The sequence below is a fragment of the Mytilus edulis genome, chromosome 7, assembly GCF_963676685.1.
Source record: "Mytilus edulis chromosome 7, xbMytEdul2.2, whole genome shotgun sequence".
Lineage (NCBI taxonomy): Eukaryota > Metazoa > Mollusca > Bivalvia > Mytilida > Mytilidae > Mytilus > Mytilus edulis.
Genome location: NC_092350.1, coordinates 41,076,818 through 41,097,076, shown reverse-complemented (window position 1 = coordinate 41,097,076; position 20,259 = coordinate 41,076,818). Strand labels below are relative to the sequence as shown.

Sequence of the window (20,259 nt, the reverse complement as noted above, 5' to 3'; positions counted from 1 at the left end):
TTTCTATATTTATTCAACCAGGAAAAAACCTTGATCAAATAAAAACTCATAAGATAAAATAATAAAGAATATGAATAACTTTTAATAGATACATTTTTTATTTTTTTTAAGTCTGGAACTACCTAAATTCGTTTTCTATTGTTGAATTTCATTTTGACTATTCTCTCCTTCAAAAGAAAAGAGCAAGATTAATTGAAGTCCCCCTTTTTTAAAAACTTCTTAGGGTAAATAGTTTATAAACTGTGGTCATTTCATTCTGTTTACCTGTCCAATATTTCAAGAAAACAGAAAAAAAAGAACTATATTATGTACTGCATCATTCATGTCATTTTTAAATTCTTCCATTTATCTAAATATTTTTTCTGACTGGAAAAACTAAAATATATTATATATGTGTGTGTAAGATCATGCAACTCCAAATAATTATGACATATTAATAGGTAAAATTATTTGTTTGCATTGATAGCAAAATAATTAAAGTAGCATTTTAAGTTTTAATAATTATTTGGACTAACAATGACGCTTTCATGTCGACCCGTTCAAAGTTGATCCGGCCCACGTTGATCCAGCCCCACTTCAATCCGGCCCCATATCTTAAATCGATCCATCCCAAATAAAAAAAATATTTTTATAAGGTATAATTATATCAGGAACTTAGTATAGAAAGTCCCTGATTATCATGATTATATGAATTGTAAATTCACTGATAAAAGTTTATGAAATTAAAAAGATTATAAAAGGTGACAGTGTACAAATGTATGGTAAAAATAAGGTTGGCCTTTGACGAATATTTTCATTAGATGAGTTTAAAACATTTATGTTGATTATGTTTTCATTACAAGTTTTCAAGATTATTGAGTATAATTATAATAAAAACATATACAACAGAATTTAATACAATCAACGTTCCTCAGCATTGATTGCCATTTTTTTTTCAAGTCTTTCATCCTGTGTAATAATAGTTACATACACAACGTTTACAATTTTTTACAATTTTGTAAATTATTACTTAATCTTAACTTACATGACTTAGTCCACACCTAACTTTCAGGATTTTGATTGAATTAAATGATTACAAGTGACATAACCTTAGTTCACAATCATCTGAGACACTTGTTGAATAAACAAACTAATTATAAACTGTTGATTTGATTAAACTAGTCATTATGATCTCTAGTATAATAGTCCCGGTTATGATGAGTTGAATTTTTAAAAGTTCTCAAGAAAATGCATGTACCGAGTCAGGAATATAACAGTTGTTATCCATTCGTTTGGTGTTTATTAGTTTTTGAATTTTTTATACCATCAGAAAAAATAGAAAGATACCTTTTCAAAACTGTAATTTGCGCAAATGGATTCTGCCCATATAGATTATTCATTATTTTATTATGATATATGCATGTTGAAAACTTTGTTTTATATTTTAGGATGGCATCAGATAATGAAGAAACACAACATTTGCTATGTCCCCCGTTTTGTTATGTTGACTGCAAAACAAAACATCATCCTATTATAGTAGAAATGGTTAACATAAAAAGAACTGGTACAGATTTTTCTGCATTAGATAAGTTGATTAAAACATTGATGTGTGAGGAGGTGAGTCAGATTTAATAAGACCTTTTTAATTTAGTTGGTGTTCAAGTAGGTCATGTAGGTTTGTAAACAAACATGTAAAAGAGAGGCGGGGATACCAATGGGATATTCAGATTCACAAGTTCAAATGTCATCCCAAAAAAACAATGAAAAATGAAAAAATGTGAAAAGACATACAACAGTTCACAAAACACAACATAGAAAACTAAATACTGATCAACACAAACCCAATCAACAATATTGAAATATATGTATATGATACCTGAGAAAAAAATTTGCTTGATTATCAAGAATTTCAGGGAAAAGTGTCACTCAGACTGAAAGATATATATAGACTACATAGTGTAAGATTATCTGACATTAGCTAAAGTATCAATAAAAGCTGATATTATTTTTCAGACTGGAGGATTGGATGTGAATGGAGATATTCCTGATCCTAATCCAGAGTATCGACTTACCATGCTCCATTGGGCTGCTGCACTTGGTACTATAATTGTTATGAATTTATTGACAATTTCTTTAGCCTCAAATCACTCAAATTTGTTAAGTTGAAATATAAATTATACAAAACATTTGTCAATTCATTGTTTATAATGCAATACACATCTAGGCACAAAAATCTGACAGTCTGGATCAGTCTGAGCTATAAAGACACTATTAAGTAAAGACATGCATAGACTTTACAAGCCAAAACATGTTTGTTTTAAGTGATAGCTTATTTTCTTTATAAACAGCCTCAATGTATATTTCTAAGCAATTCATTCCTTGCATGATTACTTGTCTGTTGTAAACACCCTCTTGAATACAGGCTAGCTGTTCTGTAAAATAAATGATGTTACAATGCCCTTGTAATAGAATTGAGAATGGAAATGCAGAATGTGTCAAAGAAACAACAACCTGACCAAAGAGCAGAAATCAACCCAAGGCCACCAATGGGTTTTCAACACAACAAGAAAATCCTGTACCTAGAGGCCTCTGAACATAAAAACTGTAGTAAGGTTGAGCCAGGTTCTCCAGAATGGTGACTGGAATCAAGGTTCTCCAGAATGATGGCTAGAATCAAGGTTCTCCAGAATGGTGACTAGAATCAAGGTTCTCCAGAATGGTGACTAGAATCAAGGTTCTCCAGAATGGTCACTAGAAGCTAGGTTCTCCAGAATGGTCACTAGAACCTGCTCCACAATAAAAATGAAAATGTAAATGGGGAATATGTCAAAGAGACAACAACCAGACTAAAGAGCTCATATTACATGAAAATAACGGATATATCTTGAAACAATTGTATTCACTGTGGATTTTTTTTTTCGTGGGACCAATTTTCATGCATTAAGGAAAACTTACATGTTCATGGATATTTAATTTCATAGTTTTGCTGAAGTCTGCATACAAGCCTATAGACATGATAGCTATAGACAATTGCTGTTCATTGAACCTTTCATTTAGTGGTTCAAGCCACAAAATCCGGCAAATGATAATGAATGCACAGTATTTGAATATTGAATTGATTGTAGTGAAGAGAAGTTTGATTGTGGTTATGAAAGTTGTCTTTATTGTAGTTATGAACTTTATTGTAGGTAAAGTTGAATTAGTTAAATGGCTGCGTAGAGAAAAAATGTATCGACCAAAGTGTTCTGGAGAGGGATATTCAGTCCTTCATAAAATGATAGAGTTATTACAGGAAAACAAAGACATAGCATTTCATGAGATGGGAAATATCATCAAGGAACTGGTTGCCATCTTTTGGAAAGACAATCTTACTGTAAAAAATAAGGAGGGGAATATGCCTTTACATATGTGTTGTCTCCCTTTACAAGATAACATCAGCAAAACCAAACAGGCTTATTATATCTCATGGATTTACAGTATAATTACCAGGTTTAAAAAAACATACCGGTATAAAGGAGATTACCCTAGTAAGTATATATCATGCAGCGGGTTATTTTAACAGGTGTAAAATGTCGCGATTTTCATTAAGGTTTACGAAATATTTTGGGGGTTATTATTTTTGCAGATTCAAAACTTTTATCAATACCTTTGCATGTGCACTTTTAAATTGGCGATTTTGTTCTAACCGCGAGAATAAGCGAAAGTTTACACCCCAAGTAAATCGACCTCTATACAGTATGACCTAAATATAACTTGGATTATGAAAAATTCTTTAAAAGGGTAGTTACAAAATAGTATAAAAATAGCTGGTGTGGTATGATTGCCAATGAAACAACTTTCTACCAGAGACCAAATTACATGGATGTACACAAAATTTGCTGGTATTTCAGATTAAAACAACAAAGTGAGCTTTTGCCATCACTTAAGTGGTTCTGTTGTCAATCCTTCCATCTTTGTTGTCATTGTCCATGAACTCTTCTTTAAAATATCTTCTCAAAGAAATTTGAAAAATATGCAGGACAGGAGTTTTAATTAAAAAAAAAAGGCAGGATTGATGCTCAGGATGAGCAACTTGGCAAAAAAAAACCAACAGGATAACAATTTATGTAAAAAAATGTCAGGATAAATTAAAAAAAAAAAAGAAGGCATGACCAAAAAGAGTGAAAAATAAAAAAGGTAGGACAGAGGTAACAACTAAAAATAAAAGGACAAAAATTGTTCATCCTAGATCCAAACCCTCTAAAACTCAAATGGTAGCTCCCTTATTGAAAATATAACAGAGATAATTGGGAAATTGTTTTTTTATCATTTCAGAATTGAATTGCATTGTGAACTGTGTGAACGCCAGTGGTGATACACCAGTGCATATTTTAGCCAGATTCTCAAAGAACTATAATACTATTCAATTCATGTTGGAACCTGTACTTTTTAATTTTGGGCTTAAAAACAATCAGGTAATTTTTTTTGTCACATTCATGTATATAATGAATCAAAAATGAAAATGACTTAGATAGTATCCAAAGAGTAGTTTCAATGGTCACAAGTGACTGTTTGTGTTCCTGTGCATATCAACCCAAAATGTTTATGATATATGTAATATGTCTGAATAAATTTTCTTGTCTACTTCAGTGAATAGACGATTATTGATTTGCAGGAAAACATGTGGTACTAAGAATGATACACTACAAACTGCTCAGAGTCTGAATTGACCAGTTTTTGTGCTCGACCAGTAAAATCGAGCACACATTTTACTCGACTAGTCTCGACATTGTCCTGACTGTACTTAACTGTACTTCTGTACTCGACTAGGTCTCGACTTTACTTAATTAGTCTGATTCAGTACTTGATGATCTTTGTGTAGTCTGAAATAGTCTTGACCAAGGCTCGACCTGTCTCAACCTGTCTTGACTAGTCTCGACCTGTCTTGACTAGTTTCAACTCAGTCTCAACCAGTCTCGACCTGTCTCGACTAGTCTTGACCTTCACATTTAGTTCAAGCTTATTAGGTAGTTTGATTTATTGCTGTGAAATGAAAGAATTTAATTTTACAATATATGTCAAAATAAAAATTATTATATAAAAATTCAGATAGGCATCTTTAATGTTTTTTATAACTTTTTCAAATCAACTTTGATTTTCATCAAACCATGCAGCTATCTTAGATATATACCAAGCTTACTGAATCCCATTTCATTTAGTTTTTTGTTGTATTGCTGTAAAATTTAAGAATTAAAGTAATCTTGGTAAAAAAAAGCTAGGATTTGCAATTTGGACAAAATAGAGATAGTACACTTTATTTTTTTTAATAACTTTTTAAAATCAACTGGGATTTTCATCAAGCTATGCAGCTATGTTAGATATATATTAAGCTTACTGAATCCCAGGTTATTTTGTTTCTTGTTGTATTGCTGTCAAATTTAAGAATTAAATTAATCTAGGTAAAAAAAGATAGAATTTGCAGTTCGAACAAAATAGAGATAGTACACTTTAATTTTTTTAATAACTTTTTCAAATCATCTTGGATCTTATTCAAACTATATAGCTACCTTAATATCTTACTAAATCCCAGGTTGTAATATGTTTTGAACCTATTTATCAACAGGGAATGACAGCATTAGATATTGCTTGCAGCTGTGGTAATGAAAAGATCTCCACAATGTTGAAAAAGATGGGACAAGAATCTATGGACTACAACAAACCTAACACAGAAACAGAGCAACCTGTTTGTCAAAACACTCGTTTTTCACAGCAACAGACAGAATTGATACGAAAAATTACAAGAACAAAATCAAACTTTGGAAATGACAGAGTGCAATCTTCTACATCAGATCATGATTTGAAAATCTCTCCTAATCATAAACCAAATGAAGGATGCTTAAAACTTCCATCTTCAACATGCTCATCTTTACATGTATGTACAAAAACTTCACCAGAGTCCAAAGAAGGTTTGATTAAACCATTACAAAGGAAGGTCACATTGTCTGCAACTCCAATTGCAAGTCATGAAAAAAAGGAAGGTTTGAAAATTATAATCTCATCTAGATCTGAAACCAATTTATCAACTTCATCAAGTGTTAGCAACCAAGGAAGATCTGATAGTAGAATAAAACCTTCTGCAAAGTCAGCAGAATTGACTAAAGTGACATCAACTTCTAGTGGTATCAGCAGTGTAGATTCTTTTACAAAGATGAAAAATTTAACACCAGCTCCTATCTGTAACATCAAAAGACATGAAACGTTGGTTGATTCATCACATGATCATCAGAGCAAAGTGAATAACTCTCTTATTTCACAGGATATAAATGTGGCAGAGATATCCGATAGTAATCATAGTAACAGTTTGAGTTTACCTTTAGATTCAAATAATCAAATCACTGGAAAAGTGCCAGAGCCTGTAAAAAAGAAGCAGAAAGTATATTATGCTATTAAAGGGAATCAAATTCAGATTACTGACAGTTTAGGAAGTCCAGTCGATAGAATATCTACCAAACCTGGTTATGTTCCGAAAAATGTTCCAATTGTTCTGAGAGGTACAAATGCAAGAATGAAAAGAGTGGCTAGTTTTCCTGTATCTGGGAATATTCATCAAGGAATTAGTCAAATAACAAAACAAAATCTAGTGTCACATTTCAAACGAATTTCTACAGAAAATCACCAATCACCATGTAGTACTGACACTGATGATGCTATTACACCAAGTAATTACTTAACTCAATCATCTGATTGTGAAACTGAAATAGGAGTTCCTTGGTCCAGACAGACATTTTGTGTTATTCCTGCATCAAAAGCTACAGATTTTTTAACATCTCAAGGGTTGGTTCTAAAACAGTCAATACCATCCACAGTTGACACATTGAAATCTAGTAATAGTCATGAAGAAAGACACATGACAGTCAAAAAAATTCCAAAAGAAAATGCCCCAAAATCAATTACCAGTGAATCTCATTCAAAGACTTTACCAAAGCCAAATACAACAATGAGTACGATCGTAGACAAATTCTTAAATACCAGATATTCAGATAAGTCAAATTTACAGCATGTTTCAGACAGGACAGTATCACAAAAATCTCCAGCGATTACATTAGTGTCTAGTACATCAAATGGTTGCAAAAGGAAAGATGTATTTTCAGTTTCATCAAGCTATAATGACAAAGACCATCCAATCAAGTACATAAAGGTATTTTTATTTGAAGACAAGAAATGGGGTATTTGTCACAGGGAACAAGACATTAAGAAATGTTGACATTAGCGTGATTAGATAGTCCACATTTGGTGAAGACCATATTTTTCCATATTTAGCCCTAAATAGACCCATTTAAAAATGAGAATGTAAGTGGGGAATGTGTCAAAGAGACAACAACCCAACCAAAGAGCAAGAAATAAACAAAGGCCACCAATGGTCTTCAACACAGTGAGAAAATCCTGCACCCTAAGGTGTGCTTCAGTTGCCCTGCTTAATGATCAATTGTAATACATGACTTGTACAGATATTTTTTGATTGTTTTCCAGAAGGGGATGTTGAAAATGTAAATACATGTACATAATATTCAAATAAAACATGTAAAAGAGGGGAGTTTAACTGATATACATGATATAAATAGGAAAGACACTAAGCATTTCATTTTATTTAAACTTCAATTTCTTCTTTAAATGAATGTCGTAAATAAATTTGAGAATGGCAATGTGGAATGTGTCAAAGAGACAACAACCCAACCAAAGGGCAGAAAACAGAAGATGGCCACCAATTTGTCTCCATTCTCCAACACAGAGGGAAAATCTGCACCAGAGGCATATTTCAATATTATTTCACCTACATGACCTATGATCATTATGATCAGCAAAATCTAACTTTTCTACTCTAGCCTCTATGTAGTTTCCTGACTAAAAACTATAAAACATATTTCATCAATTGCTCTCAATGACTAGTTGGTAAAGAATTTTTGGAACATTTGATAAATCACATTTGAAATTAAGAGTTGTATGTTTTAGCCAGCAAATCTACATTAAATAATGTTTTCTTTTTAAGATTTAGATCTATATATTTTTTTCCCAGTTTGATATTAGGATCTGTTTGATATATCTGATTTTATTTTGCCTTACAGATAGAAGACGAGGATTCAGTAGAGATGGAGGTTTCACCAGCTGATCAGAGGTAAATGTTTTGTAAAAAGTAAAATGACATAGATACTGAACTCAAAGAAAAATTCAAGGAGGAAAGTCTAATCAAATGGCAAAATCAAAACCTCTAACACATCAAACAAATGGATAACCAATGTCATATTCCTGGCTTGGTAAAGTTTTTTTCTTGTCTAGAAAATTGAGGATTAAATCTGATTTTATAGCATGTATAGCTAGCTAAACCTCTCACTTGTATGACAGTTGCATAAAATTCCATTATGTTGACAATGATGTGTGAGCAAAACAAACAGACACACTGAACCAAAAGACCACCAGCCCAGGCTTGTAAAATTGCTTTTGAGCTTTTGTACAAGCCAACACAATCCAACTCAAATTTTCGTTAAATTGAGTTTCAAGCTTGTGGATTCAAAAGTTGATTGTGAAGACTGGGTTTTATCATGTTTATAGTTAAAAATGTCAAAAATATGTTTAAATGATGAGATTAGTGCTAAGATATTAAATAATAAATTGATAATGCAGGTAGGAAACCAATATAAAGATAGGAGATCTGGTTTGATTGCCAATAAGACAGCTATACACAAAAGTCAAAGCGAGGGGGATTAAAGGAATTATAGGTTACTGTAATGCGTCAACAGTGAGATAAACCTAAATCTGGTCAATTTAGTTAACTGTGCACAAAAGTCCCTGTCTTACAAGTTTACAAAAAATGCAAGAAGGAAATGTTGCTATCAAGGAGAAATCATAGTATTATATATATATTCAAATAACTTGATGACCTTTGATAGATGTAACTGCAGGTATCATGGGTATGACAGATGACACATGTCAGTTTGCTATTTTCCAAGAAAATAATAATTTTTGCCGTCCAAAATTTTTGATAAGTTGTCAATTAGTCTTTCAGAGTATTGTGATATTTGACAGCACTATAAGAAAGAAAAAGTAGGAGAATACATTTGATCCAGTCATTATTTGAGTAGATGAAATGAAAAAATCTTGAATATTTCTCATTGGCTAAAAACAGAAAGCAAAAGCAGATGATAAATTTAGTATAGAATTATTGAGCAGTTTAAAAGTATCTGGATAAAATACTAGAAAATTTGAGAAGAATAAAAAGTCATATAATAAAACAATTGTTGACTTTTGATTTCAGTTGATGCAATGATTTATTAACCAAAGAGATATATCATATACCCTTGACTGTTAACCTCAACGTGAATATCATATCTCTTGAGTTGATAAATCGTAATGTATCAACCTCATCAAAAGTCAATAATTGTATAGTATATCATGTACGCTGTTAACAAAAGTCCCAGAAATTGCAATATTTTTCTAGTAGAAGTATAAGCTGCACAGATTTCATGATTATTTTACTGGTATAATTGAAATCCATAGAATTGCATGCATGCATTGGAAAAAAGGAATATATGTATTTCCATATTTTTTTTTTGCAGGGCACAATCAAATACAACATGTACAAGTCCAGTTCATAGTATATCAAGTGAGCATTCTACTTGTAAGTATAAGTGGCTGTTAAAAGTGAATAAGTATTTCATCATATCACATTAATTCATGATTTAATAAAAAAAATATATTTGATTTTTAAATTTTTTTATATCTTAACTGTAGCTATATAGTGCCCCTTAAATGTTTGTGTACATGGTGTAAGAGGTTAACATTTAGAAATTGTTACCTGCCGAGCCATGTGATAGAGGCGAATGAAACTCTTGTATTACTTATAATCATTTGAGATGTGACATTTTAGCATAAAGTATTATTAAATAATTATCTGTGCCTTTTTGTTCTAATGCAGCGTAAAGCTATCAATATTAGATAATTCAATGTGGATATAATTATCTAATACATAAATAATTCAATACAAACATGTTGAAGACCGTACCTTAACCTATAATGGTTGACTTTTATTAATTGTGACTTGGATAGAGAGTTGTCTCATTGGCACTCATACCACATCTTCCTATATAATGACAAAAACACATCATGAGTACTTCCATATTTGAGTAAGATTATCAGGATTGTATTAAACATACTTTTCCTCTTATATTGATAAAGGTAGTATAGACTCTGATTCTGGGAATGGCAAAGGAATACTATCCTATCTATCTATGTGTAGTGAAAATACCAGACACGACTTTCTAGACACACTGTACAAAGACAGGGATACATATATGGATGAGAAAGACAATATTGAAAAACAGTACAAAGGTAACATCTTAGCTACAGAAAATTTACCAACAGTCCAGGTTGAACGGCCCTCAATTTAGTCTACTGAAATCGTTGCCTGAGTGACTTTTAAAGCTGATTGGCAACCACACGGGTTGTTTAGATGGAAAAAGATGTAGGCAACCTGAAATTATTTCCTGGCCACTAAATGTTCATGTCTGGTGGCCAGTTGGCAACTTCATTTCAGAGGTTATACTATGTGAGCTGTTGAATGATTGAGAATTTGACTATACACTCATGTCCAAATCTCTAAAGTGTTCCATGTTCTCCGCCAAATTATTTTCAAACTATTTTCAGGATTTATGCCTTTATTTTGTCTTGTCAAACAAAATAATTTTACCATTTTTTTGTTGAGCCTTTGACTTCTGTCACAGATTCCTTGACATATTTGTTGAATGGAAGGATTGTAAGGTGTATATATGTCTAACTGGCAGGTATCATCTGACCTTGACCTCATTTTCATAGTTCATTGGGCAATGTTAAAATTTCCTGGTTGTGTTTGTTTCTTAGATACTATAACCAATAGGTCAACTATATTTAATGCATATATTGATTGTAAGGTGCACTTTTGTTTTAATACAAAAAATAGGTTCTTATATCATGTATGTATTGAAAGAAATTTAAAACTTGCTTAGGACAATTTAGAGCTTGTCATATTGTATAGACAATGGATAGTTAGAGATAATATGAGGATTAAAGATGTCTTTAGGTAGTTTTTGTTGCTGTTTTGGTTTATGTCTCAATAATATATGATCCTGTATAACCCACACATACCTATCAAATCCTAACTAATATATATCTTTGCTCAGAGATCCAACAATTATATAAAATGATATTTCTATTTATAGAAGTTTGTGTGAAATGTGAATCTAACATGGAGACCGTTGCAAGCAGAAATTCCATATTAAAATACCACCTAGATATGGTGAAGAATCTCAAAACAGAGATTAATGAATTAACTGATGAGACAACAAAAATGAAGGAGACCAAAAATAAACTGGAAGAATCAAAATATGAAGTTGATAGGAAATTAGAAACTTGTGAGCATGCCATTAGCGAATTCAAATCCATAGTACTTTGATCCATATCAACAAGCCATAAGTGAATTCAAATCCATGAAACTTTGATCCATATCAACAAGCCATAAGTGAATTCAAATCCATGAAACTTTGATCCATATCAGCAAGCCATAAGGGAATTCAAATCCATGATACTCTGGTCAATGTGAGAATGTGATTATTGAATTCAAATCCATGAAACTTTGACCAATATGATAATGCCATAATTAATATCAAATCCATTGTACGTTGATCAATTTGAGAATGCTATTAGGGAATTCAAATCCATGATACTTTATTCAATATAAGAATTACATTTTTGATTTCAAATCCATTGTACTTTGATCAATGATCTTGCATGATTTTACAATAATTAGTGAAAAATTGTTATCATATAAATAGTTATTTTGTAATATTTAAAATTCTGTTTAAGTGTCGGTTAGTGTATAGAAAAGTATATACTATGAAAATTAGAGCATGAGGCTTGCCCCAAGCTATTATTTTCATAGTATATACCTTTCTATACACTATCCAAATTAGCACATATTTACAACTTGAGTAATCCTGTAATTAGTTCATTGATATGTTTTGGATGACTAGCTGTAGCTCATTTACATGGTTTTGAAAATCTACTCACTGTTATCATTGTAAGATATTGACTCCAGAATGAAAAAGATATAGTTGCTGGTGTAAGTATGTTTATTGGTACATTTGTATAAAGCTGTAATTTACTTTACATAATAAATTTTAAAACATATAGATAGTTTGCAGTGGGAGATCCAAAAAGAGGGGAGTGGAAGATGCTTATTGTTTTGGGATGATCAATGCTTTCAATAAGAACATACAGTTGAACCCCCTCCCCCTTTATTTTGGGTTGGAACCCCTTTAAAAATGGATGGATCTGCCCCTGGTATGTACCAATAGGTAGTCTAGTGGATAGTTTACATGCATGAAATATCTGTCACTGGACATTAAGCAACCAATAATCAATCAATTTCATGACGAAATTGATCAAATTGCTTTTATTTCCCTTCACAAGGTTTCATGGTTCACTCTATTTTTGGGTACAAAGTAATTACATGGAAGATAAATGATTACAATTTTAGATGGCATTGTACTCTAATCAAGTTATAAAGAACTATATTTGTTACTCTCTATTTAATTGAAAGAAACTTTTAATTGTCAAAAACATTTTTAGATCCAAGATTGAATAGTGGGATGTTTAAAAATTAATTTGAAAACTAATTACAAACTATTTAGTTTAATTTGGAACACCATTTTTTTTCAAAATAGCCAGTAGCAATTTTTATTTCAATATCTTGATTACGATACAATGAAATCTTACACTTGTGGTCATTCACACGTATTTAAGTAGTACACAGAAAAAGTATATACTATGAAAGTTAGAAGGCAAATTCAAGCAATTTGATTGGATGAGAAGTTGTAAGTATGTGCTAATAACTGTTATTTTTGCTTGTTTGTCATAATACTGCCATTACAGTTTCACAGTTTGTCATTATAAGATAGAAGGGCGTCGTTGGACAAGTGGTCTAAGTAGTTCTACTACTGTAATCACTAGCCAGTCAACACAGAGGTTGTGAGTTTGAACCCTTCCTGTGCATGTGCACTCGACTCCATCTTAATTGACTAGAATTGTCAGTTTTCCTATTAAAGGTCAGTGGTTTTCTCTGTATACTCCGGCTTCTTCCACCAATAAAAACAGGTTGCTACAAAATAGATAAAAAGTGGCAGTTAAAGGTGGCGTTAAAACACCAACAATCAATCAGATAGTACTGTCCTCCACCAATTTTTAATGACAAATAGCAGAAAACAATCTGATTCTTTTTTTTTTAAATAACCAAATTTTTAGACAGAATGTAATCCTTTTGAAAGTTTTTTTAATTAAAGGAAGAAATTATATGATTTTATCGTTGTTAAATTTCTGACATTTAAATCCTTCATTGGATTATACAAAAAGAGCAGGAGGATTCTTTTATTGTCATGACTAGATCAAAACTTAAAGATGCCAGACAATGATTCTAAATTCAATTATCTGCGTTGGTTTTATCATCATTTAGGCTCAGTCTGTGGTTAAAATTGTGGAACACACTAATACTTTTGTTATGAATGTAACCTAACTTGTACAAGCTTTTTCATGATCATGAAATAATATCTGAAGATAAATTTTTAATTCTATACAATTTTTCTGTTTTTCACTGATAAATGGGCGTAAGGTTTTGGCATTCAATATTACACTCCTTAGAAGTCCTATGATGACAGCTGCAATTTCTGGCCAGTCACAGATCCCTTTAAAAATTTTATTATTTTATTTTATATTGTTAGTTATTGAATGAATTTGTCTTTCTCTATGACATTCTGATTAAAATCAGCCGTTTTTTGCTATATAATTATGCTTAATTCATACTGTGCCATTAATGGCAAACATAGAGCCAGTTTTCTTTGAAAATAGGAACTTATTTTTGGGTACAGATAGGAAACATATGATGAGGATAATTTTGTACTCGAATGTTCTTGTTTTGTATTAATAAGCAGGAAAGTAGGAGTGGGGTTTTAGTTCAAAGCCATGTGTTGGGAGTGTACCATGCTATCTACACGTATGTAAGAACCCTTGAAGCAACTTTTAGTTGGGTTAATTTGTAACCTGTTGCCAGGTTAAATTTTTGTCCTTATTCAATATAATTTCTTTATTCAGTTCTATTCCAAAATTTAAAAACTTCATATTGCTTTACTCTTTTTGCATAATCTTATTATTTTTATTTATTGTTCCATTTGTTTGTTTATTTTTCATCAGCCTGTTTATATGTATATCAGTTGGTTTGTTTATCATTCTTTTTGTCCATCAGTCCTTTGTCCAGTAATTATAGATTTTTAACAGATTTTCTATTTAAATCTTTATTTCTTTATTTAAGGATGATACCTTTTCTATAATTAAATGATTACATGTATTCAACACTATTACTGTCACTTCAGTTTCACATTGTGCTTTTCAGGGGCTGAAAGATAAAAAAAAAACTGATTCTTTTACCTTATGTATCTTATTTTTTGTTTATTCATGTTAAGCGCTTAGGGTAATTTTTTTCAAATTATATAATGCGCTATATAAATATTGTATAATAATAATAATAATAATAACTAGAATTGCCATTGCAAGCAATAGCGGATGTCACCCTTCCCCCCATTGCCTCTAAGCGGCAGCCATTTGAAAACAATTTAACAGTAAATGCAGATCAACGCATTGCGATATATCTTTCAGTAAATTTTCAGTACATTTTGAGCATTGTCAAAAGTTTCACATTTCTTCTGTTTCCATGACAACGGCAGCCATTTTGAAAATTCCCAAGTCAAAAGTCTCATCTGTACATGCCAGTTAACAATAATATTAAGTTTCATTATGTTTGGAGCATTTTGAAAATATTTGACATTTCTGCAGTTTCCATGGCAACTGTGGCCATTTTGGAAATTCCAACTTCAAAAGTCTCATGTAGACTTGACAGTCAACAAATATAGTAAGTTTCATCAATTTTGGAGCATTTTGAAATTTTTGAAATTTTTGACATTTTGGCTGGTTTCTATGGTAACAGATACCATTCCAAATGTCTAATGGCAGATACCACATTGGTACATGGGAGGGAACATACCATCAAAGTTTCAATGGATTTGACCTACCATTTTAAGAAAGTAAATGCCACTTTAAGGTTTTTGAAGCATTTTCACCATTTTTGACTTGTTTCCATGGTAACGGCAGACATTTTGGAAATTCCAACGCCAAATTGCACATCTACCAATGTTGCTCATCGTTACTGTGGAGTTTTATTAAATTTGGAGCATTTTGATATTTTGGAAATTTTTGGTGTAGTTTCCATGGCAATATGATAGTTCCAATGATTGCCAAAATCATCCAAAACCAGTATATGCCCGGCACCTACATTGTATCAAAATATAATGATTCTAAGTTAAAGCAACTCCAAATAATTCATTAAAACCAAAAACTGGAATTTTTCACAATTGTTCCGTTTCCATGGTAACGGCAGCCATTTTTATGGTCTTAAGACCTACTGCAACCCGGAATTTTGTGTTCCTCATTATAGTTAACTATCATTAAGATTGGTTCCATTGGCTCCGAGAAAACTGCCGGACAAAAAAGGTGGAAGAATAATAATAATAATACAGAAAAAGAAACAGAGGAAAAGCAATATGTCACCCGACATTGTCGATCGGGTGACATAATAATTCTTTATATCAATTGTTCTATTTTAGAAATTTGGAATTCGGTTATTGTGATCTAATGACATATCCAATTATTAACAACTAAGTAAGTGAATTCATACTCTCAAATAAGGGTGTAGACTGATTTCTAGTTCACTATACATAGAAATATAATTCTAATGGGGAATAGTGTATTATAGAGTTATAGACACATATTCTTGTTTGTAAAATCATTTTAAAAATGTTTGAATTTCATGACTAAAATTATCCGGAGTTGATTGCTGAAATATGACCATATTGTTGATGACTTAGTTGACTTCTAGATAACTTACAGTGTTTTTTGTTTTGTCGAAGTACTGTATCAGTGATGAAATCCAATATACTACATTTGTAAATAAATATATATACCGCATGCATAATGTTTTTGTTTGTTATTTAGGGCTAATTTGGTACATTATGTTTAATTATAATGTCTGAATATTGCTTTTAATGTTTGTTACAGAATTTTTAGGTTCTATTGTATGTATGATTTCAATTTTGGTAACATATATTCGAATCATTCATTACTGCATTGTATAGACAATTGTTTTTTCAGAAGTTTAATATGATACCAGTTAGAGATGCATGATACTTGTTTATTTTTATTCATTAAAATTTTCAGCATATTATAGATATATTTATACATGTACATACATAACAAGATATAATTTGCTGTAGTGTTCAGTATTGAAAAATGTTTATTTTTCAAGACTTATGGTGTGAAAATAAATTTTTTACACAGTACAAACATAGTTTTTAGGCAGTTAAGCTGCCTTATGCGAGCACCCTGGATTTGTGTGCTACCCAATAAATGCTGAAATACGTGCCATTGTTATCATCTAGCTGGCTACTGTATTATTTATAACTTATTGGACAGTTTTTTCATACTTTTCATTCTGGATTACAAAAAAAATGACCAGAAAAACCGTAAATGATCGTCGATTTTCCCAAAAGTTTTGAAGTTGCACATAGGAAGTAGAGCACATTAGGAATCCTTATGTAGTTTATTATCCCCTGAACTTTTGGTTAAGATGTCAAAGAACAAATGTATGAAATATTTAATCGCCGAAAATCTCTAAAGACAAGAAGTTAAGATTTCCCAAATTGCAAAAGTCGTAGGAATATTGTTTGTCTTCAATACGTAGTCAACTACGTATATATACGTCAGTAGTCTATTATATAAGTTCAACTGATCACGCTGTTGGCGGCAATTTTGAATTAGAAGACGAAATTTTCGTATCTTTTCAATTTGGACGCAGGGGTTCAAATTAGCGGTGGTCCGAGGTCTGCGACCTTCCACTTTTGCAGTCGGACTTTCTACTTGGTTACTAGCTACGCCCGACATGCCCGACGGACCTTCAAAGAAAATAAAAAAAAATACTTTGCAAACATTTTTACCAAAGTTTCCTAATAAACGATCTCAAACTTATTTTCATCATATTCATGACAGCGATGTTCAATTTGTTCAACCGCTAGCTTTATACAGAAAATCGCCGATAAGTACTGTGTAAATCCGAGTAAAATCGTATCTCCAACAACATTGAAAACAAAATGGCTGCCGCGAGATTACAATATCGGATTCGATTCCGGAAGCGGATAAGGGTAATCCCAGGTTTTGGCTATTAACTAAAAAAAATCCAGACAGGTGACAAAATACATCTATGCATGGTAAATAAATAAATATAAACACTAGAATTGAAAACCAAAAGATATATATAAAAGAAAGAAAAAGCAGAAAATATTTTGTACACCAATTTTAATGTCAAAATCCAATACAATGTGACAGCTGGGAACAGTTTATCTATTAACAATATATATGTTCCTGGTAACAGTATAATTTTTTTTTATCAGTGATAAATGTTGGTAATGCATGTTAAATGCTTTTCAAGTTTAACATATTACTGCAATTTAAAGGGATATTTTTTTCTTCTCAATTTTGATAGGTCAGTTAAAATAGCTGGAAGTTTCTTATATAAAAAAAGAAGAGGTATGATTGCCAATGAGACAACTATCCACAAGAGACCAAAATGAACAAAACTTGGTAACGGTCAGGATCCCCACCCCTAAACCATATACATTCATGTATGGGACAATATAACAAATCACATGATATATAGGTGGAGTTCGTGGGGCCACTCTACCCCTTTCTGTTTGAGAATTTAAAACGGTCGAGATCCACAATCTTAAACAATATATATTTATGTATGAGACAATATTACAAATCAAATGAATTATAAGGGGGTCCCTATGGTCACTGTACACCCTCCTGTTTGAGAACCCCTTAACCATATATACTCATGTATAAGAGTATATAACAAATCAAATGAAATATAGGGGAAGTCCCTGCGGTCACACTTCCACTCATGTTTAAGAACTTTGAAACAGTTGGGATCCCCAACTCTAAATTAAATGAAATATAGGAGGAGTCCCTGCAGTCACCTGATTGAGAAATTGGAATGAATATTCATGTATGATAACTAATCAAATGAAATATAGGGAGAGTCCTTAGGGTCACCCTACCCACTCCTGTTTGATAACTTAGAAACAGATGAGATCCCCACCCCTCAACCATATATATTCATGTATTGGACAATATAACAAATCAAATGAAATATAGGGGAATCACTGGGGTCCCCCACCCCCTCCTGTTTGAAAACTTGATAACGGTCGAAATCCCCACTCATAAACCATATATATTCATGTATGGGACAATATAAAAAATCAAATGAAAAATAGGGGTAGTCCCTAGGGTCACCCCACACCCTCTTGTGTTTTGAGAACTTGTAAAAGATTGAGATACCAACGCCTCAACCATATTCATTCCTGTTTGTCATTTCAAAAAAGATTGAATGACATACAAGGTCAATCTCATAGGTGACACATATGCATATCACTTTGCTAGACCCTAACATCTGTCATTTTATTCCAAACTTAGACATCATGGACTTGGGGTGAAGGTAGGAGTCATTTACATTTACTATGGACAGGTCAGTCAGACCTCACCATTGATCCCTGTAGTAGTAAACATTTGTCTGATTTGTGTCTCATAACTTTTGTACTGTACAACACAAACTCAGTTTTCTTTCCAGGGAAGCAAGTCCATTCATACTTTTACAAGCTCGTACTATAAAAGTCAACTTGAACTACTAACAGTTAACTAATACGAACAATAACGATCAACTAGAAGAACTGCAATCATTGCAAATTTGTACCACTGCTGACTCATGAAAGACTCATGACCATTCGGGGTCATGTGCGTTGCTATTGAAAACCTTGATAAAATATGAATTATTTGCCTTAATGATTAATTCATTAAATGAACATACATGTACAATTATATATGATTGTTTAATGTTTGTTCTTTTAAATCTTTAAAAAAAAGTTGAAGCAACATTGCCACAGTTTTCATAATTATGTTTGCCTTGGTTTTTGGTTAACTGCCTACAGTGCTTACAGCGCTTTGATTTTTCTTATTGAGAACAAAGCAATTGAAAGCGATATAACAGAAAGGTTGCTTTTTCACCCAAAGGGCCATTTGAGCTATTGCCCTTACTTTTGCATTTGTCATTGTCCATCGTCTTTAACTTTTTCAAAGATCTTCGCATATGAAACTACTGAACAAATTTTAGCCAAAGTTCTGTAGATGATCATTATGTATCTAGTTCAAACTTTTACTTCCCCAAAACATGGCTGCCATGGCTAAATAAAGGCAACAGTAGTATACCGCTGTTCAAACTCCATAAATCCATGGACAAAAACAAAATCGGGGTAACAAACTAAAACTGAGGGAAGCGCATTAAATATAAGAGGAGAAAAACGACACAACACTACAATGTAACACACACAGAAACGGACCAAGCATCAGACAAAATCCCACGAGAACAAAGGGTAATATGCATTTATTGTCAAATTTGAAACTGTAATAAACAAAGGATTGATTTTTTTTGGTGTTTTTAACGCCAATCTTTAGCACTGCTTTTGGGCTATTTCGTGGTGGCCAGTCTTTATTGGTGGAAGAAGCAGGAGTGCCTGGAAAAACCACTACCTTCAATACGAAAAGTGACAATCCTTGTCAATTAAGATTGTAGTCAAGTGCACCAAAGTGTTGACTGGCTTTTGATTACAGTAGTAACTACTTAGACCACTCACCCACCAAGGCCCCTAAATAATAAATAAAGAGATCTGACATTGCCATAAATTTGAAGAATGTCGAAGTCTACCTACTTAATAAACATAAGGTGTTATTTGCTGGTAGGTGAGATTTGATTTCTCCTGTGAAAAAATTTCAGAAGATCACAAACATTGAGATATAGTTGATGCTTTTCTGGTAGGATTTGTGGCATTAAGTCAGTTTGATAGCAAGAATTAAGATAGATCAATGACATAAGGTACAAAGTTGCATTTCTATCAGTGAATATCAGTTTGATTGAATATTTTGAGGCCTGGTCTCTTATGTCTTGGTCAATTATCTTTGAATTCATAAGTCATTTTCAGTGTTAAGTTTTTCTGCTTATATATATATATATATATATATGTAGTGATAGATAAATGAGGTTTTCTATAAAGTTGCAATACC

General features: G+C 32.0%; 1 protein-coding gene across 1 annotated transcript; it reads left to right on the top strand.

The window, feature by feature from the left end:
- Positions 1–151: 151 nt before the first annotated feature.
- Positions 152–16,309, top strand: LOC139481464 (serine-rich adhesin for platelets-like). The gene is made up of 10 exons (XM_071264824.1): positions 152–224; positions 1,428–1,596; positions 1,993–2,077; positions 3,168–3,506; positions 4,294–4,433; positions 5,582–7,156; positions 8,082–8,131; positions 9,570–9,631; positions 10,189–10,341; positions 11,208–16,309. The coding sequence occupies exons 2-10, from the start codon at positions 1,429–1,431 to the stop codon at positions 11,438–11,440; spliced, it is 2,805 nt and encodes a 934-aa protein (XP_071120925.1). The 5' UTR covers positions 152–224; position 1,428; the 3' UTR covers positions 11,441–16,309.
- Positions 16,310–20,259: the final 3,950 nt, after the last annotated feature.